Raw genomic sequence first — 24,749 nt, forward strand, 5'->3', positions numbered from 1 at the left:
GTATCTTGCAATTAATGAATTTGTATGATAAAGAGTAAGATAGGCACATAAATACAGTAAAAGCTAATGTTTAATGTGTTCATTTAGATCGATTCTCTAGAGCTAACATAAATGTAAATAGGAAATACAGCCTTGAAACCAAAAAACTGGTGTTTGGATTGGATTGCAATTTTGTCGTAGAACATATATGTATGTGTATATATATATTTAAATAAACATATAAATTTCTTTTTTAGAGTTTCAATTTTATTTAAATATCTACTTAGATGACGAAAAAATAAAACTTATACAAGTTAGCAATTTGAAAATAGAAACGAAACGAAAATAAATATATACAGTAAATACTATATAAAAAATCAATGGATAAAACTGTGAAAAAATAAATTGATGAAAATCCATTTTAATTTGCTTTCATTGGACAAACAATTAAAAAAAAACGTTTTTGCTATTATCATAATTACAATTTTATATATCTTTATAGTAGCAGATTTTTTTTAAATCAAAATCTAAAAACAATATGTTTATTAATAATATTCCCTATAATCAAACGCTAATTTGTTAGTTCTTTCTCTTATTTACTTCAGCGATTACAACAATTTGAATCGGGAATGGGATTATTTTTAATCCAATAAGTTTTTTTTATGGGTTTCGCATTTTCTACTAAAACGTTAACTATTTTTCTATAGGCAATAAAAACATATTAGATATGTGTATCTTGGAATCGTAGGCGAATTAATCTATCACCTGCTATTTCATTGTCAAGGATCTAGGGTTCAGATTAGCATTTTAGTTTATTTAGTTTTCTTCCTTAATTTTGGAAAACTTTCAAAAGGTAAAACTAAATTTGTTCTCCAGTCTTTTGAGCTATTAAAACCTCAAAAACATTGTCGAGTTTTCTTCTGCCGATTTGATTCTCTTCGGTGAAATCTCTTAAACAAAACAAGAGCAACATTTTTTTTACAATACTACAATTGGCTCCGGCGGTTAGTTTAAGCTTTTCGAAAAGATTTAAATTTAGTTTCTCGTCGATTTTCAACGCGTCCGCAAGCCAAAAACAGTGCCCGGAATCTGCGCCGTGGTCGCATGGCAGCGCGAAAGAGATGCAGCTATCCGCTATATAGGTATTTCGAGAGCTCGACGACCGGCGGTTATATTAAAGATATATAAATATATGTATGCACGGGCTGGTGTGCGTGCGAGTGATTCAAATCCAAAATTCAATTTGGAAACAATTGAAAATATTGTAAACAAATAATATTTGGTAATACCCCCGAGAGAGCGATTAATCCATCGATGTATATATTTCGAAAACGTCTTGCATTTGAAGTCCACTGGGATGATTTGTGTGTGTGAAGTGCGCTGCCATTCAGAAAGAAAAAGAACACAATGCTATTTATAAAACACAGCTAATTTTTGGCCGTAAATGTTGTGGATTAAGTGTGAATATTCCGAAATTGACACAGCGTTTAAAAATTGAGCTGGGATTGCGATTAAAGATACCAAAAGGATAATAAGGATTTAGGATCGCGAAATCAGTTCTATTTGTCAGACGCACGGTACGCCAATCCGGACGGTTACGCAACAACCCAGCTGAAATCGCTGTGGTAAACGAAAAATTCCGCACGCCTCGCGACCAACATCCACATCATATATCACTCACATTGCCCACAGCGAGCGGATCGTCGATTCTTTGGAGCAAGAGTGGATGCGGATGCTGGCCTGGTCCTGGTCGAACTCCCACTCGTCCAGCCGCTAATTATTCTAAATGCGGAAGTATTTCGTGTGAGTAGTCGCTGGGCGTTCTAAATTAAGTCGCACATTTTGCAAGTGTCGTCCGTCACCGAAAAAAAACGGAACGACACAGATGAAAATAGGTTAAAACGGTGATAATTATTTATAAACGCACTAGGGATTTGCAGCATCGAAAAAAGAGCGAGTGAAAGAAAGTAAAGAGGTAATGATAAAGAATTGTCTCCCTTACCTCTCTCTTTGGCCATTTCCTTGGGCTGAGTTATTTATTTTTGCTAAAAACATGCGCAGGCTGAATGAAATCGCCTGCGCAAATTCCACCTGTGATAATCGCATGCATTTCTCTCTCTCTCTCTCTTGATGCCTCTAAAAATATATTCTATACTTATTTGTTATTGTTTATATTTACAATAAAATATTGTTTATATTTACGATAAAAAATGGTTTATATTTACAATATAATCAATTATTGGTGAAGTTAAAGGTTTATTCTTTGGAAGTGAAATGGTTAACCAAGCGAAAACCAATAACAAACATAAGTTTTGCATTAATATCAGTTTAATAAATTTGTTCGTAAAAAAAAAAAATTAGGTACCCGTTTGATTTACTTTTTTTTCAGAAATTCATAATTTTTATACCCTTGCAGGGTATTATAATTTCAGTCAGAAGTTTGCAACGCAGTGAAGGAGGCACCTCCGACCATATAAAGTATATATATTCTTGATCAGGATCAACAGCCGAGTCGATCTAGCCATGTCCGTCTGTCCGTCTGTCCGTCTGTCCGTCTGTCCTTCTGTCCGTCTGTCCGTCTGTCCGTTTCTACGCAAACTAGTCTCTCAGTTTTGAAGCTATCTGAACGAAACTTTGCAGTTAGCCTTCTATATACTCTCACTCGTATATATGTCGGAACGGGCCGGATCGGACGACTATATCATATAGCTGCCATAGGAATGATCGGAAAATTTTTACAAAAAAAATTTTAACATTTTCAGTTTTTAATAGAATTGGATCAAATTTGAGATATAGCCATTTTATTATACTCTACAATTTTGTATAAAATTTTATGAAAATCGGACTACTAATCATATAGCTCCCATAGGAACGATCGAGAAATTAATACAATTAAAAATTATAACTTTTTCAGTTTTCAACAGATTTTCATCAAATTTGAGGTGTAGCCATTTTATATTAGTCTTAAATTTTGTGTCAAATTTCATGAAAATCGGACGACTATATCATATAGGTGCCATACAAACTATTGTTTGATGTAGAAGAAAAATGGAAATCTGTGAACGAAAAGCTGCAAATATAATATGTATAGGTGAATGAAATGAAAGCAGGTATTACTTCATTGTTTTTTAACACAAATATATATAATTTATATTTTATGGATTCCTAGTCATAGAATTTCTATCTGCAAGGGTATATAAACTTCGGCGTGCCGAAGTTAGCTTCCTTTCTTGTTATCTTTGGTTTTGAGATCTTTAAATTCGTAGAAAACCCCTTTAAAGGCCGGTTCCTCGTTTAATAAGCTTTCTGATGGAAAATATTAGCAGGATATTTTCCTCCCGTGAGTTACCGCTACTGTAATTTATTATAACTAAAAGGAATTACAAAGTGTTGTTAAAGACTAAAGAGTAACAAACAAAAAAAAAACCTCCACCTACTCCACTCAAATCAAATAATAACTATATATATCACCAAAAATCACGGCCTACTCCACTCAAAACTTATAACGCATTTTATTTTAATTCAGTTCCGTTGCTATTTAACAAAAAAGTTAGACAGAGAGTAATATTTAAAAAATGTTTAAAGTATACATTCTGTTTTCTTAAATAAGTACTGTAGGTACATTTTAAACATAAAATATCACTTAGACCGTCTACAAACATATAATCATTTGTCAAATCCATTTGATATCCCAAAGAAAATTATGTTTAATAATTTTATGCACCATCTTTCTTCTTTTGAGTAATCCTAAAATGAAATAGCTTCAGAATGTTTTCGTAATCAAAGACATTGATCTACATCAAACTGTGCTACATTGTTAAATATAAATAAATCGAGCTTTTAAACAATCTTGAAAAGTATTTAATTTAAAAGTAATGGCCAAGTAAAAAATAAGAAATACACTTGGGTCGAAAACTAAATTCTACTATTTGATGAACACATGTACCATGTAGAAGTGTACAACATTCTTTTGTTGACTTGGATTAATGCCAGAAATTCCACTGTTTTGTACAGAACCTGTGAATTGGGAATATTGTTCGTGCGAATAATATATGTATATAACGATCAAATATACAACCAAACAAAAAAAAGGAAATAAATCTAATGATCAAGTTCTTTTTACAAAAGTTCACGTGAAGTCGAACAATTGTTCTTTTTTGCAAGGAATTATGTGTAATATACTATTTTTTTTATCTGGTTGACAAATATCCGATTTCAGAAAACGAAAAGCTGCTAAGTTGTACGAGAACAGATGCATCATCTATATCCATCGCTGAAAGGCGATCAGCTCTGCCCCCTCGGCTTTCATCCACAGACTCGGTATCCAACGCGATGTAAGCGCTGTTTCCGGGACTACAAGGAGCATGGAGCGCGGAGGGCCGGCGAAGAAGTGGCCGCTTCCTCGCCCAATTTATCCGATGCCCAGAATTCGCGGTGAGTGATCAGCTAATGCTCGCATTCTGGGGATCTAATCAACACTCTCACCTCAGACCCAGTTCCCGCACGTGGACATCAACGCAGAATCTTACCAGCGCGAATGTAACCAACGGCAATGATATAGGTGCGAATCGAACAGATCTAAAACGAACCGTCCAAACAGTAACAAGTGTTTAAATTTAATTGGAATCAATGTTGCTTGCCCCTGTAGTAAGACAAGTTTTCAGTTACAGTGAATGGACAAAGTATATACATACATTTTGTTCATTATCATCAGATATAGGTCTTTCCGTCGTCTGTTTAAGAATCGTGAAATTGCTTACATCTTCATTTATGTATCTTAAAAGGCATGCAGAACATTAAGTTTTATAATACAATGAATCTACAAGGGTATAACAGCTTCGGCATCCGATGCTAGCCTTCCCTTTTTTGTTATTATTTACAATAGTTTAGTTTTGAAAGCTGTAAACTAAATCATACACTCTATGTTTATGTCTTGAGTGCATACAATGGATTGATCCATTGATTTTCTTTAGTAAGAGCTAAATCTTAGCAGTAGTAAATATTTATTAGGTTTTTATGTATGTTTTTCATCATTTGATCAGTAGTCTCTTTGATAACCTCCATTAATGTTATTATTTATTTGTCTATTAATTATTAAACGATTTCTCAATGTTAAGGACAATAAAATATGAATAACAATTCGTTAAGTTATTGTTATTATTAAAAGAATCATCAAATAAGATACGTAAACTACGTGATAATCAGTAATTTAAATCTCTAAATCTAAATTTTTAACTTTACAGATAGTTTTGTTATTTTTTAAAATTTTTTAAATTAAAGGGTATTTATTATTTAACAACTTTTCTAGGGCTTATGTAATGATTTAATTGATTTAACTTTTATGCTTATATTTCATCGTTTCTGAACTGTAAGCATAGACAAATATAAAAATATATAAAAGCCTTTAAACACTGAGAAATCGTTAGCCAAAAGTTTAGTGTTTTATGTAAGTTGCAAAAATATACATTTAAAATTATTAATCAATGTGTTTGTCTACATATCTCTTTCACTCTTACTATGTGCTTGCACAAAACCAACCCAAAACAACTGTGCCATCACTGTCTTTCTCTCAATCTTCACACTAATCTCTGCATTAAATGAACCGTTAATGTTAACTGCTGCCACTGTAACGCGTGATCTGTACTGTGCTCTCGCTCTCGCTCGTTTGTTTCACTCTCGCACCACGACGTTCGTATGTGTGTGTGTACTGTACTTCAACGCTAATTGCAACCTGCAACTTGCAATGCACCTGCATGTCCTGGCACCTGATGCCCTTACTGAAACCCAGTTGTCCACTTCAATGTAGAGCTGAGGAAGCGTCCGCAGTCCTGGGCCTCCACGCCGGATATCGACGAGCCGGACGATGCCGGGCGCCGTCCACAGGCAGCAGTCACTAGCCGAGCAACCGTAGCCGAGGATCACGATGTAGCTGTCACGGTCAAGCTGCCGGTTCCGCCGCGGCGCCACACAACTGCCTTGGACATTAAGGAGGTAGGTAATGGGTCTACTCGCTTAAATGCACCGAGTAAGCCGTTTACTTGTTTACAATGAGTTCAAAATCAACGATTACTTATTTAAAGCTAATAAATTTAACTAGTATCATTAATTCTAATTTCATTTTTTTTAAACAGTAATAACAGCTAAGTTAAAATAATTTTATATTGCAACTCTTAGTTACAAAAACCAATTAAAATCCGCTCAACTTTTACTTCTAAAAGATTTTATGTTGACTTTAAAGTTTCTAAATATCTATTTCAAATAATATATACATACATATATACATATATATATACACAGAAATACTTCTAATTTTTTTTTTAATTAAACTATTCTGTGCATCCTTCATAGGTGGAACACTCTCTAACACCGTCAACCCGTGTTACATCCTCACCCAGTAAAACTTCAAGTATTCCAGACGAGTTAGTCATCCTGTCGACAGACAGTTTAGCCGAGCGTGTCCGAAAAATGAATCTCCTCAAGAAGCAACGCAGTCTGAACTCCAGAGAAAACAGTCGCGAGCGATCCGTTCCGCGGAGAGATGAGTGAGTAATTGAGAAATCCAATGGCGATAAAATAATAAAATTTACTACCATTGGATAAACTATTTAATTACTTTAATGGTGTAAATTACAATAACATATGTTTTTTTTTTTATCAGGGAAACCGAGTCTACAGCATCCACCGCGCCAGCGGTTCCTGATCGACCTGAGCGCAGTAAGTCGGGAACTTCGTTGAACCTGGCCTCACAAGGTGAGCTGAAACGCGCCGCGCTGCCACCGAAAAAAGTAGCAGTGGCTGCAACCACGACGACGACAGCGGCCAGCAGCAGTGGAACCACTAGTCTAAAGTCCTCCACTTCCGGTACCGGCGAAGTGAAGGCCGTTTCATCATCAAGTTCCAGTTCGGTACGTCGGAAGGAAGCGGATGCTGTCGTGACCAGCAAGGAAATTAAAAGACAAACCGTACCCGCTGCATCACCATCCCACACCTCCTCAAACCACACAACCGCCCCAAGTACTTCAGCCAAGACCCAGGATACCCTGGCCATGCAGGAACAAATGAAATTGCTGCGAACGGAGTTGGAGGCGATGAAAGTACGGGCGGAGAGAGCAGAGCGAGACAAAAGCGATATCCTGCTGCGGCGCCTGGCCTCCTTGGACACCACCACCAATCGAACAGCTGCATCTGAGGCCCTTAATCTGCAGCAAAAGCTAAACGAAATGAAGGAGCAGCTGGACCGAGTCAGCGATGACAAGCGCAAGCTGAACCTTCGGATGAAGGAGCTGGAGAACAAGGGCAGCGAGTCCGAGCTCAGGCGGAAGCTGCAGGCCGCCGAACAGATTTGCGAAGAACTGATGGAGGAGAACCAGTCTGCCAAGCGGGAGATACTCAATCTGCAGGCCGAGATGGATGAAGTGCAAGACACGTTCCGTGATGACGAGGTCAAGGCAAAGACCAGTCTGCAGAAGGACCTCGAGAAGGCCACAAAGAACTGTCGAATCCTCAGTTTTAAGCTAAAGAAGAGTGACCGCAAGATTGAAACGCTTGAACAGGAGCGCCAGAGCTCCTTCAACGCCGAACTAAGTGCAAAGGTAAAAAAATTGGAGGAGGAGCTGCGATTCTCTAGTGAACTCACCAGGAAGCTGCAGGTTCGTTACATGTATGCATATTAATATTATTTTATTAGAACTATTTCTTAAACAGGCTGAAGCCGAAGAGTTGCGAAACCCTGGCAAAAAGAAGACTCCCATGCTGGGAGCTCTGGGCAAGTCGACCTCGGCGGATGCCAAGATCACCAGGGAGTCCCTCACTCGCGGCGGCTCGCAAGAGGATCCGCAGCACTTGCAGCGCGAGCTGCAGGACTCCATTGAGCGGGAGACGGACTTAAAGGACCAATTAAAATTCGCCGAAGAGGAGGTAAAGAACCCTTTATGTAGAATACACACGCAATTAATTATTTACTGTACTGCATTCCACACGAAGCTGCAGCGACTGAGGGATCGGGATAGAGAGCGAAAGCGGGTTAGATTCAGTTGTGGCACTCAAACCTTCCACGAATTACACCCTGAATTAATGGCTTTCCCTCGAGGCACTCAGACCGTGACCTTGGTACACAGTGATGTGGCCACCAGTACGGAGAACTGGGTGACCTTAAAAGAGGGTGTCACCCAAACTGAAGTTGAACGTGAGATTACACCGTCCCCATTTATGGGCCTTTTCCCATCGTCATCATCGTCGCACTCGACCAATCGCTCCCTGCTCTTTCCCAGCGCCATTTCGCATGTCCTTCTGAGTGGAGCAGGTACCAAGAACCTCAATAGTCGAGGATCTGTGAATTCTTTTTGTGTAGCAATCACTCGTAGAACCAGTACTTGTTTAAAACGTAGCAATACTATTTTTATCCTCGAAGACGATCTTTTATCTTTACTACTGCCTTTTGGTCGTTCTTATTTTCAGTTGTAATATATCAAGTTTTTGTGTGTTTCAGGCTGAACACTTGAGGAAAAAGGTGACTCGTTTCGAGGATGAAAATGAGTCGTTGATGATGCAGTTGAAAAAAATGGCAACGCGCTCAAGAAGTACGAACAAAACGACACTTAATAAGTACTCTTAACCCTAGTTCGTAGACAACGTATTTCATGTAAATGATAAATCCACGGTTTTACTTTCAAATGGGATTATTTAATAAAATAATTTTTGAGCTAGTTAAGTTTGAAATTTAAGTAATACACGTGGAAACCGTGGGTTTTAACAATCATTCATTTGAACTGTTGTCACAGGAATTTCTTATAAACTAGAGTGACTCACACTTCTTTTTTCTTCATTAATCAAGGACAATGTACTTTCTTAACCAACTAATTTAATTTTCCATGCGCTTATTAATGAAAGAATTGAATCAGCAATTTGCCATTTTTTTGAGGCTGCTCATTTTGATTAACAATAGTAACTAATTGAAACAACCCGACGTATCCAAAGTATCCCCATTTTATTGGTAATTAACTAAACTAACTTATGCAGAAGTGCCACCTAATTCTCGAATTTGAAATTACTTTTTCTATCAAAAACCACACAACAATCCCAACATATTTTCTAACAGAATTTCAACTGATTTCAAATTCATAGAGATTTATGTGGCTCCTGTGATAACTGCATATTAATTTGTGAATCGATTTCCCAGGTCGGAAGCTGAGTCCCACTCCGCACCAACACCGCCTCGCACCCGAGGTCCAGGCCGATCGCGACGAGGGAATCTCCGACGAGGATGACCCTGCTGAGCTGAGGATTTTGCTGGAGCTGAACGAGCAAGAGGCCTCCATACTGCGCTTAAAGGTGGAGGATCTGGAGAAGGAGAATGCCGAGTCCAAGAAGTATGTCCGTGAACTTCAAACTAAGCTGCGACAGGACACTTCCAGTGGGAGCAAAAGTTCTCTGATCAGTTTCGGAACATCCTCGAGTGCGGCCGAAAAGAAATTAAAAACCCTCAACGATGAACTCAACCTGCTTCGCAAGACGCTGCAGGAGAAGGAGCAGGCGGCGGAGTCCCTCAAGGACCAACTCGGCAGATTGAGCACACTCGAAACCGAGAACGACAAGTTGACCAAAGAGAATAAGCGCCTTCTAGCACTGCGCAAAGCCAGCGAAAAGAACGGCGAGGTGGACTCAAAGATAAAGGAGTCTCTGGCGGTGGCCCAGCGAGAGAGGGATGAGCTGACTGCTCGTCTCAAGCGGATGCAGTTAGAAGCGGATGCCAAGCTGCCAGCTCGCACCGCCAAAAGGGTCAACGATCTGACACCCAAGAGTCATCTCAAGAAATGGGTCGAAGAGCTGGAGGACGAGATCAGCGAGATGCGCGTAATGCTCAGCTCCACTGGAACCGACCAGCTGAAGGCCCTCCAAACGGCCAAGGGCAGTCTTGAGGAGGAGGTGCAGAAATATAAACAGAAACTGGCCCTGGCCGAGGGCGACGTTCAGCGATTGAAACTTCTTAATGGCACCAGCAGCAAGGTCAACGAGCTGGAGCAAAAGCTCAAGCGAAGCGATGAGGACGCCAAGAAGTTAAACTCAAAGCTCAAAGATTTGGAGGAGAAGCTTAAAAAACAGGACGCTCAATTGAAGCAGACCGAGGTGAACAAGTCCAGTTTGGAGACGCAGAGCAAGCGGGAGAAGGAGAAGCTATCGGGCCTGGAGAAGGACATGGAAAAGCTAGGCAAGGAGAAGGAGAAGCTAGAGGCCAAGATCACCCAACTGGACGCTGATCTACTCAGTGCCAAGAAGGCAGCCGAAAAGAGCAAGTCCAGCTTGGAGAAGGAGATTAAGGATCTCAAGGCTAAGGCCAGCAAGTCGGACAGCAAGCAGGTGCAGGATCTTAAGAAGCAAGTGGAGGAGGTCCAATCCTCCCTAAGCTCAGAGCAAAAGCGATACGAGGACCTCAATAATCTGTGGGAAAAACTCTCCGAGGAAACTATCCTGATGCGGGCTCAGCTCACGACCGAGAAGCAGAGCCTCCAGGCCGAGCTGAACGCCAACAGGCAGAAGATTTCCGAGATGGACACCATCCGAATCGAGCGCACCGACATGGCTCGCAAGTTAAACGAAGCCCAGAAGAAGATCGCCGACCTGCAGGCCAAGGCCCTCAAGACCTCTAATGGCAATGGCGGCGAGTACGAGCGCACGGTTCTGAAGAATAAGCTGTCGGAGAAGGAGCACGAGTACGAGCGGCTGCGTCGAGAGAATGAGATGAACATTGACCTGGTCTTCCAGCTCCGTAAGGATAACGACGATCTCAACGGCAAATTGAGTGATTACAACCGGATCGAGCAGGCGCAGCTATCGTTGAACGGCCATGGAGCGAGACGGGATGCGGAGATCAGAGAGCTCAAAGAACAGTAAGTAGAACTACAACAATATAAATGGTACACCTAGACGTTCTCCTCGGTTCTTGAAAAACAAAGTTTTTATAGGTATAAATTGAAGCTTGGTTTTTTATGAATACCAAAAGCAAGTTTTGACCACTTTGAAATTAAAATCGTATTGCGTTAGGAATATTGTTTATTATATTATCTATATATATATATATATATTTAATTAATTTGAAAGTCTTATAATAACTACACTTTTACCCAACTCAGATTGCAAAACACAGAGTTGCAGATGAAGTCCGAGGTAGCCACCACTCGACTGCGGTACGAGCAGCAAGTGAAGAACCTCAGCGGAGAACTGAATTCAATGCAGGTAAGACTGGATCAAAAGACTGCTCATGGAAACCTATTTCTCAAAATAAAAATCTGCAATAGCGCCAATGTGAACGCTTCAAGAAGGATCGCGACGCTTTCAAGCAAATGCTGGAAGTGGCTCAGAAGAAGATCGGGGATCTAAAGGCCAACAACACGGGCAGACAAAGTCGCGGCTCCATGCACAGTAGCGATGACGATGACAAAAGCAAGATCGCCTACTTAGAACAGCAGGTGAGTCCATTAAGATAAATACTTGTACAAGTTTCAAACTGAAATGGTGTCAAAATTGCAGATTGGTCATCTGGAGGATCAGTTGGTCGAGTCCCGGTTAGAGTCCAGCAAGATCAAGACCGAACTCGTCTCCGAGCGCAGTGCCAATGAGATCAAAATCTCCGAGATGCAATCGAAGCTGAACGAGTTTGAAGAGGAACGCGTCATCGGGTCGGGCAGCACAAAGTTGCCGGGTATGAAGACCAAGTTGGAATTGTCTTGGCAAAAGGAGCGGGAGGATCAGCAGCGTCTGCTGCAAGAGACCTCCACCCTGGCTCGAGACTTACGCCAGACCCTCTTTGAAGTGGAACGCGAGCGGGACAAGGAGCGGTTGGAGTCCAAGCGAAAGCTGGACCAAATCAAGCGAGCAACCGAGGAGGAAATGGAAGAGGGACGCAAAAAGATTGCCGAGCTTCAATGCGATCTTCTGGAGCTGCGTGATGTCCATGCTAAGCTGCGTACCTCCAATGAAAAGTTAAGGCGTGAGGTAAGGAGATTAGTGGGATCATTAAAATATAAACATTTAACTGGTCGTTTTCCATTTCAGCGAGAACGCTACGAAAAGGAACTGATCAAGCGACGCATGGAGGCGGATGGAGGCGACCGCAAGGTGGGAGCTCTTTTGCAGACTGTCGACGAGCTGGTGAAAATCGCACCCGATCTTAAAATGGTGGGCACCGGCGGATCCGCCCGTGGTGGCTCTGGATACGATAAGAACTTGCGTCCCGAACAGCCTGATGTGCGGCGCAGTCGATCACCCTCGCCGACGCTCAGCAGCTCACAAATCACCAGTGTCCTGGCGCGATTGGCGGAGGCCTCCGAGGAGTTGCGAAAGTTCCAGAGGCTAAATGAAGACGAACAAGAGCGGAGCCGGATTCGGCGTGGCAACTTGCGACGAGCTGCCTCGCAGGAGAACGATCACCACGGCAGTACTAGCTCCGTGGCCAGTGCAGCGGGCTCACAGCGCGGCGGGAACCGTGTGTCCCGGAATTCGTCCAATAATGGCAGCCTAATTCGAAAGAGTCTATCGCTGGATCACTCCATACAGAGGGATCAGGTGAGACATATTATAGACCGGATTGATTTAACAATGACTTAATTTACAACCTCCTTCCCAGAATATTTGGCGCCAGGACGATGGCAGTGTGTCCTCAATGCAATCTATTGACTCGGAGCTAGGCGGTCTGGTCCGAGACTCCAGCTTGGATTCACGACTCGATTCGCGTCTATCTGGAGGATCTACACAGAGCGATATACCCCGGGGACCTCGCAAAAAGAAAAAGGGCATCATGGGCAAGCTGCGCAGCCTGACGAAGAGCAGTCGCAATTCCGAGAGTGAAATATCAGTAAGGCGAAAAAGCGTACGCAAGTTTGCAATGTAGGGTTATTAAAAAATATCATACCTATTCTAGATTCAAGGATCTGATTCAGACATCAGCGTTGCCAGTGACCTGAGGTCAAGCAAGAAGGATCTGCGCGGCCGGCTTTCCGGGATGTTCAAGCGTTCCGGCTCCAATTCGCGCAGCGAGAGCATGGAACGAGCTGGATCCGAGCAGAGACCCGTGGCTGTTACAGTCGTGGGACATCCGGATGGACCACAGCCTCGCGAGCCGCCACCTGCCAATTCCCTTACACCGAGACCCATTCGTTCTGTGAGCAAAAGCTTGACTTTGGTCTTTCCGTATTTCTTTCTATATTTGAAATCCTCTTTATAGATCCCAAAACCACCCAGCGGCGGAGGAGTACCCACCACACCAACCACAAGACGACGCGTAGCCAAGTAGTCATCATCGATTGAACAGTCTCATAGGATTCATTCTAATCTGTAGCTTTAGCCGTTCGTTTATTCCTCACAAATTGTACCCATGGCATGATCACATGACATCATCATATGTATTTATTGTTGCTTTCAAATATTTTACTACATTTTTAATTTAAAAGCTCTCTCAGCCGAAATAAAGTCATCTCTATTTGAAGTAATTATTGTAGCCATCGTCCTTCTCTTTCTCTATTTCTATAAAATGGGAAATTTATTAGGGTAATCTGAATCAGAGACACAAACGTTTTTGTAAACAATTCCAGCGGACAGTATGCCCATGACGATTGGGTATGCAGCATCTATGAACCCCCAAAATGTGGTTGGTTTCTCCAGCTGAGCAATGAAAAAGGATACCGAACTGAGGAGGAATAGCACAACGATTTCCAGCATTATATAAATTACAAATCTACTACTTCTTTCGACAACAATTTCAAAAGCTCCATGAGACATTCAGATATATCTCAACCCGATTCAAATGTTTTGCCTTGACAAAAATATATCAGAAAGATATTACACCACTTTGTTAATGGTCATTTTGGTATTCCGCCTACAATCTTTGGTCATTTTAACAGGCCGATCCTATTCATTAATATGGTGAATCTTTGTTATATTTAATTTAAAATTGTAAATGGTTTATATGTGTATATACCCTGTTAACCACAATCCCATTTCTAGAAAAAAAAAATTAAGTAAGTGTCAAAACTAAAAAAAAATAAATCTACAATTCAAGCACCTGAATTTCTTGCTCCCCACATGCTGAATTGGAAGGTCAACCATATTACACATAGATTCTACACAATTTTTTAGCTCATGAAAATAAGATTCTGATCTTTGGGCCAACCTACCTTTGTCACATAAAAATCCCAGGAATGTTCGATCAAATACAAAGGTTAAATAAAAAGAGTGAGTGACATTTATTCTATTTACTTGCAATTTATGTATATATTCAAAGTATTTTTTGTTTTGCTTAAAACTTGTTTTACTTCCATGTTTTTTTTTGTTTTTCTGTTTCTTTACACACTACATTAATTTTTCGTTTGTTAAACATAATTTCAAAATGTATAATTTCTTTTTTGTTCCTTATTTTTGGATTCTTTGTATTTTCTTTCAATATGAATTCAAAATAAGAGAAATGTAATTTAGAGAACAATTGTTTTGGGGGGGTTTTTTGACCATTCATTTTAAATAATAAATCAATCCAATATGCAAACTAACATGATTAATGTGTTGCAATTTGATGTCATTTCAAGTACGTGGCATGTTCAGATAAGTAATATCAAATAATTTGTCGCCCTATAGGGGTGGGGTGTCGTGAAAGGAATTGGAATTGGAGGATAAATATTGGTTGTATGGCAATCCATTAGTGTATTCATTTTTTGCGTTCCATATTTGCTTGAATAAAATTTATACAATTTAATATGCATTTTTTTGGGACTCAATTCTGTTCAGTTTTCCCAGTTTTCAGCTTCCGTTTCCTGCTCTTGTTCTTATTAGAGTGTGTTTTTTGCATGTTTCTTATAAATTGGTATGCTTATTTATTGGCTTATTTTTATCCTGTTTGAATTTCTGTCGCTCGAATGTTACTCTGTCTTAAAAGTGGTTCGATTATTATTCTCTTTGTTTTACCATTTTTAGTAACAATGTACTTACTTGCGCTTCTTAATCTCGTTTTGTTTGTTTTATGTAAATCCTTATTTTCATTTTATTTTCGATTTTTTGTTTTGATATTACTTAGGCACTGTGTTCGTATTACATTAAAGAATTAATTTAAAATTTAAATTTAGGTATGTATAAATACATTGTAAAAAATTTCTTTAAGTTTACCGTAAACTAAAATCTTGCAACGCTCCATGTATGTATTTCCCATTCAAGTTTCTCTTGCTTCTTGTTTTGTTTTTCATTTTTCTCTTGCATGTATGTCCTTGTATCTATGTTTGTTTAGTTAAGTTAAGTTAAGTAAGTAAATCCTGTCCTCAATGTTATTTCTTAAGCACTGTACCACTGCATCCTCCCAACTCTTAACCCTGAACTCAGCTGCTAATGTTAAACCCCTATTTACCTCGCTCACTAACTCGATCGATCTAAAAGTAAGCGTAGAAAAGTCTATGAAATTAATTCAAAATTAAAACAAAATTGAATGCCTGAAAGGGGACAATACTTGGCCATCTATTCGAGTTTCCAAGTCGCAACACTTATATGCCTAAAATCGTTACAATCTGGTTTACAAGTAAGTCCTATATGTATGTATGTATATGCAGGTGTAGGAGGTTTCTATGTGTTTCTCGTTAGATATCTAACATCGCTTTCAATATCAGTTTAAGATTCCAGTTTCCTTAGTTTCGTCGTTTCGGTAAAAAATTCAAATTCATCGAAAGTTTTGTGTGTTTGGCTTACAAAATGCTTAAATCTTTATCTTTTAGATTCGGTTTCGTTATTCTTACGCTGCTCTTGTTTGGTTGTTGATAGTGAATACTTAATGTTTTGTTTACACTCATCTCAAAATAAGGGCTTAAACCAATACTACATAGTAATTGCCACAATTTACAGAGAATAAGCTAGGGACGAGAAACTGAAATAAAATTCAAGTTGATTACAATTTTCAGTTTAAACGAAATTCTTATACGAACTTATGCTGGTAGCCTATTTATTCATCAGTGTTTTGTCCGAGTTGCGAGAGTTGTATAGAATCCTGTATTTAAGCCAACTTTTTCGCCTCGTCCTAACAGCTCCATCATTATGTTTTTGCCTTTCATTTACAGTCTCAATTTTGTTTTTTGTTGGTTATTTTTGCATATTTTTCCTCTTTTTTTCTGTGTTTTTTTCCGTATTTTTGTCTATTTTGTATTTAATGATAGTGTTTTATTATTAACTACATACAAATAAGTTTTGGTTCACTATATCCTCTGCCTTTGTTACATTTTTAAAATTACCATATACATCAATACAGACCTCAATTCGAATTTGGGTTACTTAATAACGAACATGTGAAAGTCGGGCTTTAAAAATGGATGTTGCTGCTATCGTTCAATATTAATAATATATAATTTTTTGTTTAACTTGCAGGCATTAACAATAATAAAATCAACTTGATTTGACATTTCCTACACAAACTCAATGGGAACCTATTGCTAATATTTTTGCAAACTTATAAAAATAAACGAATAAATAAGAAAAAAACATAAGTAAGTAGAAAAACATGCCACTTGATCTTCAATCTTATTTGTTTTTCATTATTGTTTAATTATTATGTTGTGTTGTTTCAACACTCCGCCGCCTTGGCCCTATAAAAATTTAGTCATTACAAAAAGGTGTCTTAGGTGGAATCGTTTTGTCTTAGGAATTTAGCTTAGATATCTCTTTTAAATCTCATCTTATTTCAAATCATTCTAGTTTTTAATGGCTAAGAGTACTCTTTTTCCTTTGCATAAAAACAACAACTCTCGTGGTGAGGAGGGGCTTAGAAATTGGGTTGGGGCACAAAAAAACGCATTTAAAATTCTATTCTTCTATCATATAGTTAGAAAAGGATCCGAGGGTCAGTTGTTCTTAGCTTAACTACATTTATGGGTAACCAGTCGACATTTCCAATTCGATTTTTCCGTAAACAAATTCGAGAAAACTTAATTGTAAGAACTATATAGACCGGAAAAGCTTTGATAAGTATAATCTTTGTTTATCTCCCCTTCTCTCTCGTGTCTCCTACAGCTATATGTAGAGCTATACAATATGTATACAACAACGCACTCTCTTCATTGGTTTTTGGGCTTGCATTTGGCGCATCGATCGTTCGTATGGTTAGCTTATCAGTAATATTAAATAATACATGTAACCCTTATATTATTGTTTTTATATTCCGTTTGCTGATCTTCAATCTGATAAAAATTAAGTCAACAATTAAAAGGCAGACACAAACTGTGGCTGAACTGTCGAGAATGTAAATCAAATCAATACCGATACACAATTCACAGCTTTCCGATAACTGGCGATCAATTGGCCGGTAAAACCGATAAATAAAGAAAAAGAAGCCGTATACACAAAATGACATCAATTGGTAACCTAAAAACAAACGAAACAATCTGATTTTGTAGTCGTCACTCCTCCTTAGGAGCTCCCCGATCTTCGCTGCACTTTTTTGGACTTTTTCTTACAACGGTTCTCAGGGTGTATGCGTGGTGTGAGTGTGTTTACACTTAAATTTTAAATGTTATGTTATCAGCATCGTCTCTTTTCAAGCTTGTTGAAAGTGCAACACTTTGTTTATTACAATATTTAATTTTATTTTACCGTTAAATCGTTATATGTTATAATTATATGTATATAGTATATAATAGTTGTATGTAGTAGGTGTAATTCATATATATTTTCTTGTTGTTTATTACGTTTACGATGCACATATATTGTATGTAGTTTTTTTTTAATTTTTAATAGGTTTTTACGTTTAGGTTAGTTAAAAAAAACATTAATTCTGTATTTAAATTTGGTAAATAAACGATTTTGAAATTAACTTGTTTTACAATTAACAGTCAGTGAGTTTTTATGTCTTCTAAATAATTACGAGTCTCGAATTACTTTACTTTAACCTTCAGTTTATTACGTGGTAATTATGTGCCAACTTCAGTTTCAGAATGAAACAGAACGGATAAAAATGTATGTTAGCCCCATAATAATGAGAAAATAATAAATTGTATCTTATTAAATTACATCAGGTTGATTTGCTTGCTTGCAATTTCTTGAAATTTTCTTTATAATTTTATGCTTCTACCGCTCAGCAGATCACAAATGGTGTTGCGATGATCACTGCACGATGCACGGTGCTTCTCTGTAAAAGAGATGATGTGGCAGAAACACAGATATATATTCGAGCTCAGATCCGTAGCGGTTTTCAGTTATGATCCGTTGATCCATCGGTTCTTCCCTTATTTCTCCAAGTCCTCTCTCTTTTTCACGCTGCCCGCCGCCCGGATGATCTTGATCTTTTCGAGGACAACACTAGCCAAAAACAGACGCCTACAATCAAATACAATCACGCACACAGATACAGTTACAGACTACTGGTGGTGGTACAGATACAGATATACGAAAAAGAATCATAGGTTTTTTTTTCAAAAATCGAAACGTTGCTTTTCACACACGTTTTACTTTACTCATTTTTACTTGCTTTGTTTTGGGTTTGTTTGTTTTTTTTTTTTCTAAAAAATTGTATAATAATTAGTTATATAAAATGTAAGCATATTTGTAGTGTAATTTAAACGAAATTAAATTAGGAATTTGTATCTTTAGGATTAATTGTTTTGTTTGTTGTAGAGTACAAATTATACGAAGAACACTAAGCAATAAATCACCGAAAAATAAAGTAAAGTAAAGTATTGTTATTGTATATTGTAATTAAATGTATGTATTGTTAATTGATTTTTTGTAAAAATAAACAAATTAAAAATTAGTGTATGGTATTTTAATAGAAAAAATTACTTCATATTTGTTTTTATAATATATATGTGTGTATGGTAAATGTATTAGCATATAATATGTATGTTTCTCATTTTGTTTTTTGTTGTTTTTTTTTCATCTTTTTGTAATAATAAATTGTAAAATCGCAATCATATATAATCATCATTAAAATAGTTTACTTTCATCATGTTTTACACACAGTGCGCGCTCGGTTTTTTGTTTTTGTTTTTGGTGAGCGCGCAGAGTAGTTAAGAGTAAATATTGTATAAGTAATTAAAGATATATAATATATATGTTATATTTATAATCAATTAAAGTTTTTCTGCTGCTTGCTCTTATTTTTTGCAATTCTTTTCCTCATCTTTTTTCTGTCTGTCTGTCTGTCACTCGCGCTTCTGATCTGTGGTTCTTTCTGATTGTAGTTGTTGTCTGTCGAAAGGTGTTAGGTGTGGGTGTTGGGTGTGCGTGTTGATGTTACTGTTCTAGTTGTTGTTGTTGTTGACTGATGTTGGCTGTCGCGCTAGATTTGTTGTTCCTGCTGTTGTTGCTTTCGTCTGCTTGGCAAACGATGAAAGTTCGAAAGAAAAATGTGCAACGCAACTCTAAGCATCGTATCTTGTATAACTTCCTGTCCTATTCTCTCGGCCTGCTTTCCTTGATTACTTTTTACTTTTTACCAGTTACTTTTACTCTTTAGGTTTTACTTTAACTGTAGCTTTAAATGTACGTTTCCTTTTGCTCTTTTTTTACTCTTTTTGTCGTTTTTGTTTCATTTGTTGTATATACTTGTTAAATATATATATATATATATTGTATATAAGTATGTATATAGTTTTATGTTTACTTGTTAAGAGTGTGTGTTTCGTATTTTTTGTGGTTTTTGCTGGTTTCCGTATCCATTATAATCAATCATTATCATCATCATCAGTATGCTGCTGCTTGTCTTCTTTTTATCATCCTCACTGCTCGCTCTCTTTAACTTTAAATAATAAATCCAACGCACTATATAATTCTAGTTTCAAGTTCAACTTTCGCTTAGATGTAAACGACGACATACGCTTATCAATTAGGTTTCTTTATATATGTAGTTTAACTTTTAGCTAGTTTTTCGTTTTGTTTACTTTAAATGGTAAATTTTTAATTTTGTAACGTATAATCTTTCCCATGCCAGCAGTCCCTCCGCCCTGACCTTCTTTAACCATCACCTTCCCACACTTCCTACTCCTACTCCCACCTCTCGCAATTTAGATTCGCACAAAAAGGCAGGCCATTGTGTTCCATCAGTGAGTCAAAGGCTAAGGCAAGCGTTGGGTTCGCGGAACCACCATTACATATCATGTATCGGGCGATTCTAAATACTCTGTAAACCTTGTCGCCAAAAGACTCTCTGATACGAAGACGGGACTGGTATGGATAAGGTTGCAGGTCGGAGGATCATCGGCCTCGGCTTTTTGCTTTAAAATGTACAATTTCGAATTTGTGTATTTACTAATTTTAGTAATTAAGGGGAATCGATCTTTCTTTACTTGTGTACTTTTTGTTTTTAATAAAATTATATAAGTTCTAATTTTCTTTGTTGTGTGGTTCTTCTTGTGTTGGTTCTGTTTGCACTCCCACTCTTTTAAATTGATCTCTTGGGTCTAATTAGCTAAACTTTATACTTGTAAATCATTACGTTTAAATCTTCACTTTCTATTTTGTTGTTAATGCCTTGTGTATCGTATGAGCCTACGGGTTTAGTTTTAGTTCTAGTTGGGTGTAGTAGTTCTTGTTAGTTGCTTGGCTGACAGGTGTGTTAGGTAGGTGTTTGCATGGTGTTTGTGTGTGGGGGGGACGCATGAAATAAATTGGGTCCTCATGTCTGAATAATGGTTGTTGTTGGTGTTGTGTGCTGATGTTTTTGCCTATTATTACATACTCATTGCTATATAGAACATACATGTATATATATATATCTATGAATCTGACTTGTCGCTAGGTATTCATTCGTGTTGTTAAATTGGTTTCGCTTTAAATAATAGTTGTACAAGAGTTTTTAAATATTAATTTCAACAACTGATCTGATCTGAAATAAAAACGAACAGACGACGCTTTAGCTTACAATTACCACCATCTTTTCTGTCTTCATCATTCGCCGACGACGATATCTTTCTGCTCTGCTACTCCGGCTCCAACTCCTACTCCTTCGCCTTCTCCACTGCATTCTCCTTATCCTTCATATGCACATCCGCCACCTTAGACGGCTTGCGAAGTGGCGTAGGGCGGCTGCGTGGAGCTATCGTTGCCATAAGCTGACCGCGGCCCAGCTCCATAGTTGGAGGCGCCCTCCTGCTTCACGTAGTTGCTATAGTCGTAGTCATAACCAGATCCATAGCCGCCATAGTCGTACTCGGAGCCAGACTTCGAGGCAGAGTTGCCGGGGCCGGTGCGCGGCATGCCGCCTACAGGTCCGGTGGTCGATGGACCACCCGCTGCCCAGGTCTGAGCCCGCGAATACATGTCCGTAGCAGTTCCTGCTCCAGCTCCTGGTGCTCCGGTGGGTCCGGCCGAGTTAGGAGGCATGTTCCACGAGTTCCAGCTACCACCGCCCGATGGTCCCGAGGGTGCACCGGTCGACGTCGAGTTGTACATGTCGTAACCACCATAGCCCTGCGTCTGTTGCGGTCCAGCATAGTTCGACCACTGTGGCGGAGGTCCCTGGGGACCGGGTGGTGCACCCCAGCCCTGGTATGAGCCAGGTCCGCTATTTCCGTAGCCGTACTGCTGCTGCTGAGGCGACGTGCCCCAGCCCTGGTATCCTGGCATCATGTTAGGCGCCCCAATGGGCATGTTGAGCGGGGGTCCGCCCATCTGACCATTCTGGCCCTGCATCATGTTGATGGGAGCATGGTGCGGTCCCCAGTGGCTGCATTCGTTGCCCAACTTGCCATAGGCGCCGCCCACAGCACTGTTGTTGGAGTTCTGCCCGCCAGATCCATCTCGAGGCTCGGCCTTCTTGATCTCAACCTGTCAGGAAAAAATAAAACATTATTGTTGGCTATTTCGAGAAGCAAACTTTACTTGCTATTAAGAATCAGGATTAACCAATCAACCCAAAATTAATATAAAATAGTTGGTCAATATTAAATGAATCGAAAACTGTACGATTTAGATAAAGAATTTGACAAAGAACCGTTCACGCACCTGCTTGCCATTCAAATTAATGTAGCGCTCGTTGGTAACATGCTCCACGGACGATTCCTCCTCAAATGAGAGGAAACCGAAACCGCGCGACTTCTTCTTCTCCTGGTCGTACATGATCACCACCTCGGTGACCTTGCCGTAGCGCCCGAAGAAGGTGCGCAGATCCGTTTCGGTGACATTCGAGGGCAACCCACCCAGGAAGACCTTGTAGCCACCGCCCTTCTTCGGCTTTTGCAGCGTGCGCGGATTGCAAGGCTTAGGGTCGATGGTGCGGCCGTCCAGCGTGTGCGGTCCGTTCTGCAGCACATGGTTGACGTTGGTGGGATCGGCGAAGGTGACAAAGCCGAAGCCGCGCGACCTGCCGCTCTCGTTGTTCTTCATCACCACGCAGTCGATGATGTCGCCGAAGCGGCAGAAGTAGCGCGACAAATTCTCCTGCGTCGTCTCCCAGGATAGGCCGCCCACAAACAGTTTGCCCCTCTCGTCTTCCTCCATGATGTTGTTCTGGTTGTGGTTGTGAGCTATGGCGCCGGGTAGGTTTTCTATAATTGACGTAATCTTGCCGCTTTTTTTTAACCCGGTGTGCAAAAGAAATTAACTTGTGTGTTGGTGTTTGTTGTTTTTTTTTTTAGGGGATGCGCACTTATAGAATTTTTTACACTGTTGCCGTTGTTGTTGCTGGTGTTCTTATGTATCTTATAGGTTGGTTTTAACGTTGCCAAAGTTCTTTTCCGTTCAAAACAATTAAACAAAAGCCACGACGTTCACACGTAACTTTCTACACATTATCGATGATGTAGTTTATAGGAGACACATGGAAAGACATAGAGATAGAATAAAATAGAAATCTTGTTAATCAAAACAGAAGAACTGATCTTGACTTATGAAGGTGCGAATGGGGCAGGAATGGCCAGATGACAAAAAGAGGGAGACAGGGCACACACAGGGGCGGATAAAAGAGAGCCAGCGAAATAGGCACAGATAATTATGAAAGGCACAGGTAGGCAGAAAAAGCAACCGGCCGGTACCCACACACACAGAGACGATGGGCATGGGACACCAGTATCTATGTGATTTTTGCCGTCTAACTGCTTTTTGTACACGTTCACAAGTTTGTTCGCTTGTCTGCAACTCGCTCGCTTCTCTTCTGAGCAGTTTGTCTTCTTCACCCGCTTTTACACGGCTACGTGAAAGTATTGTTTTCTTTTCGCTGTGTCACGAGCGGCTTTGTTGTTGCAGCAATGTCCCCAGCCTCAGCTCTTCCAGCACTCACACACACAAACACATGCCGCCCGTCAATGAGAACAACGAACTTATTCCAAGGTGAAAAGAGAACAGCCGGTTTACCACATTTGCGCGCCATTTACTGTAGGATTGCCGGATGAGATTAGGGCTTCATAAATGCCTTCAGCGCAAGTGTATTGAAAATTTCGGAGGTATACTATGAATTCTATGTTAAATATTTTAAATTCACATTTCTTTCCTAGCAGCTACCGGTCGGGTCGCGCAGAAATTATTCCATTGGCAGCCAATGAAAACATGTGGCAACGCCATGTGCGACATGAAAGCGAATGAATGTCGAAAGGAAGCGTATCAAAAAGCAATGCCCTCGCAGTGCAGGCCAAAGGAAATGTTAATTCCGTAAAGAACAAAAAAAAAAACAAACACTTCTGTTGCAGATTTCCTCCAGATGGGTGCTAACCTTTTTTCGTAGTACACAGAAGCGAACTGAATGAATATCGCCGGAGTGTGTTGGAAATTCACCACAGCAGAAGCAGGCAGCGGCGGCGACAGCAACGAAGAAAAAAAAACAAAATGGAAGACGTGCCTGATGAAAAATAAATGCCTCAACAAAGAAATCTTAAGAAATATCTTTCCTGGCTTTTGAGTTTATGATCCTGAAATCTAGAACACATATCACTGGAAGCTATTTATTTTTATAAGCACAAAATCGGCTTATTTCATTTCTTCAGTTGGGCCGAGACCGGAAAAGCACATAGTTCGCGGCAACACAGTTCACACAGGGCACACCTCTTGGACATTTTCGCTTACGTGCCGGGTAAACGGGAGCGAAATTAACTAAGATTTCTACTACGCAATTTTAAAAATTTCGCATGATTTTTGTATTTTGCACCGCAATCTGCTTCGTGTGTGTGAGTGCATGAGTTGGCATGGGGGTGTGTGTGTGTGTGTGTGCGAATGGCCGCCGCCGACAGACCGAACCGAGCGATTTTCATTGGTGTGTGTGTGCGTTGGTGTGGTGTTATACATAGCATTTCTTGTATGTATGTATAAAAATATGAAATTTTCCACTTTGATGGGTGGAAAAAATGTGCCGAAATTGGCACGGAAAAACTCTTGTCCCAGGCGAAAATGGCACGGACCGAACTCACAAGCGCTTGGCGAAAAAAACAAAGAGCTACTGTGCTACAATCGAACCGAGCCGAACAATTTTTGCTCTACACACACACACTACCATAACCACAGCGAGCAATGGCAGCTGCGTCAGGTATTCATTCGTTTTGGAAAGGCAGGCATTTTGTTAAAGCCCCGTAATTGTTATGTAAAATGTGATTTTCAGTTGCTTTCCATTCTTACCGTTTGTGCCAAGTGTTCGTCTGTGGTTTTTTAAAGATTTCGCACTGCAAATTCACTAAATTTAAGTGTTTTTTCCTTAAAAAACTAGCTTATAAATAATTGTATGATTTTGATGCATACGATATAACCTAACTTATATGATAAAAATCGCCGCCACGTTTAATGCTGTGTGACCGCTGCCTGGTTGATGCGATATACCATCGGACACGACGATATAT

The 24,749-nt window shown here is 39.6% G+C and overlaps 3 protein-coding genes and 2 long non-coding RNA genes across 11 annotated transcripts; 2 read left to right on the forward strand and 3 right to left on the reverse strand.

Annotated features, from left to right (window-relative positions):
• Positions 1–448: 448 nt before the first annotated feature.
• LOC147643700 (uncharacterized) lies at positions 449–1,862 on the reverse strand. The gene is made up of 2 exons (XR_015271532.1): positions 1,661–1,862; positions 449–1,359 (listed from the first exon to the last, which is right to left on the reverse strand). It is a non-coding gene; the product is annotated as an uncharacterized LOC147643700 (long non-coding RNA).
• On the forward strand, positions 1,017–13,463 carry LOC110185645 (uncharacterized). Of its 3 annotated transcripts, none has more exons than XM_086832249.1 (16): positions 1,017–1,782; positions 4,199–4,413; positions 4,470–4,540; positions 5,786–5,970; positions 6,328–6,521; positions 6,638–7,628; positions 7,684–7,896; positions 7,963–8,281; positions 9,158–10,865; positions 11,109–11,211; positions 11,274–11,444; positions 11,506–11,970; positions 12,031–12,540; positions 12,602–12,829; positions 12,896–13,135; positions 13,199–13,463. In XM_086832249.1, exons 2-16 carry the CDS (start codon positions 4,232–4,234, stop codon positions 13,265–13,267), a joined length of 5,649 nt encoding a protein of 1,882 aa, XP_086688375.1. In that variant the 5' UTR covers positions 1,017–1,782; positions 4,199–4,231; the 3' UTR covers positions 13,268–13,463. The 3 variants fall into 3 exon arrangements, with proteins under 3 accessions (XP_086688375.1, XP_086688374.1, XP_086688373.1); XM_086832248.1 differs by lacking the exon at positions 7,963–8,281 and adding an exon at positions 8,468–8,558; XM_086832247.1 differs by lacking the exon at positions 7,963–8,281 and adding an exon at positions 8,468–8,558 and having other exon boundaries at positions 1,352–1,782; positions 5,768–5,970.
• LOC110185646 (uncharacterized) lies at positions 13,358–13,778 on the reverse strand. Its single transcript, XM_020954604.2, has 2 exons — positions 13,546–13,778; positions 13,358–13,497 (listed from the first exon to the last, which is right to left on the reverse strand). Exons 1-2 carry the CDS (start codon positions 13,750–13,752, stop codon positions 13,492–13,494), a joined length of 213 nt encoding a protein of 70 aa, XP_020810263.1. The 5' UTR covers positions 13,753–13,778; the 3' UTR covers positions 13,358–13,491.
• A 414-nt stretch (positions 13,779–14,192) lies between these two features.
• Positions 14,193–24,670, reverse strand: Hrb27C (Heterogeneous nuclear ribonucleoprotein at 27C). Of its 5 annotated transcripts, none has more exons than XM_020954470.2 (3): positions 24,532–24,670; positions 21,934–22,711; positions 14,193–21,756 (listed from the first exon to the last, which is right to left on the reverse strand). In XM_020954470.2, the coding sequence occupies exons 2-3, from the start codon at positions 22,426–22,428 to the stop codon at positions 20,986–20,988; spliced, it is 1,266 nt and encodes a 421-aa protein (XP_020810129.1). In that variant the 5' UTR covers positions 22,429–22,711; positions 24,532–24,670; the 3' UTR covers positions 14,193–20,985. The 5 variants fall into 5 exon arrangements, with proteins under 5 accessions (XP_020810129.1, XP_086688378.1, XP_086688379.1 ...); XM_086832252.1 differs by having other exon boundaries at positions 23,636–24,670; XM_086832253.1 differs by lacking the exon at positions 24,532–24,670 and adding an exon at positions 24,327–24,465.
• Positions 23,145–23,804, forward strand: LOC147643701 (uncharacterized). The gene is made up of 2 exons (XR_015271533.1): positions 23,145–23,369; positions 23,421–23,804. It is a non-coding gene; the product is annotated as an uncharacterized LOC147643701 (long non-coding RNA).
• Positions 24,671–24,749: the final 79 nt, after the last annotated feature.

The sequence above is a fragment of the Drosophila serrata genome, unplaced genomic scaffold (genome assembly GCF_035046125.1).
Source record: "Drosophila serrata isolate PLE 108 unplaced genomic scaffold, ASM3504612v1 contig_245, whole genome shotgun sequence".
In the NCBI taxonomy this organism is placed as follows: domain Eukaryota; kingdom Metazoa; phylum Arthropoda; class Insecta; order Diptera; family Drosophilidae; genus Drosophila; species Drosophila serrata.

Bases quoted from the DNA above. Each gene is read 5' to 3' on its own strand.
- LOC110185645 (XM_086832249.1), top strand. From the start codon at position 4,232: ATGCATCATCTATATCCATCGCTGAAAGGCGATCAGCTCTGCCCCCTC. The intron at 6,522-6,637 runs GTGAGTAATTGA...TTTTTTTATCAG, and splicing joins TCCGTTCCGCGGAGAGATGA to GGAAACCGAGTCTACAGCAT. The intron at 13,136-13,198 runs GTGAGCAAAAGC...TCCTCTTTATAG, and splicing joins CACCGAGACCCATTCGTTCT to ATCCCAAAACCACCCAGCGG.
- LOC110185646 (XM_020954604.2), bottom strand. From the start codon at position 13,752: ATGTCTCATGGAGCTTTTGAAATTGTTGTCGAAAGAAGTAGTAGATTT.
- Hrb27C (XM_020954470.2), bottom strand. From the start codon at position 22,428: ATGGAGGAAGACGAGAGGGGCAAACTGTTTGTGGGCGGCCTATCCTGG. The intron at 21,757-21,933 runs GTGCGTGAACGG...TTTTCCTGACAG, and splicing joins TTAATTTGAATGGCAAGCAG to GTTGAGATCAAGAAGGCCGA.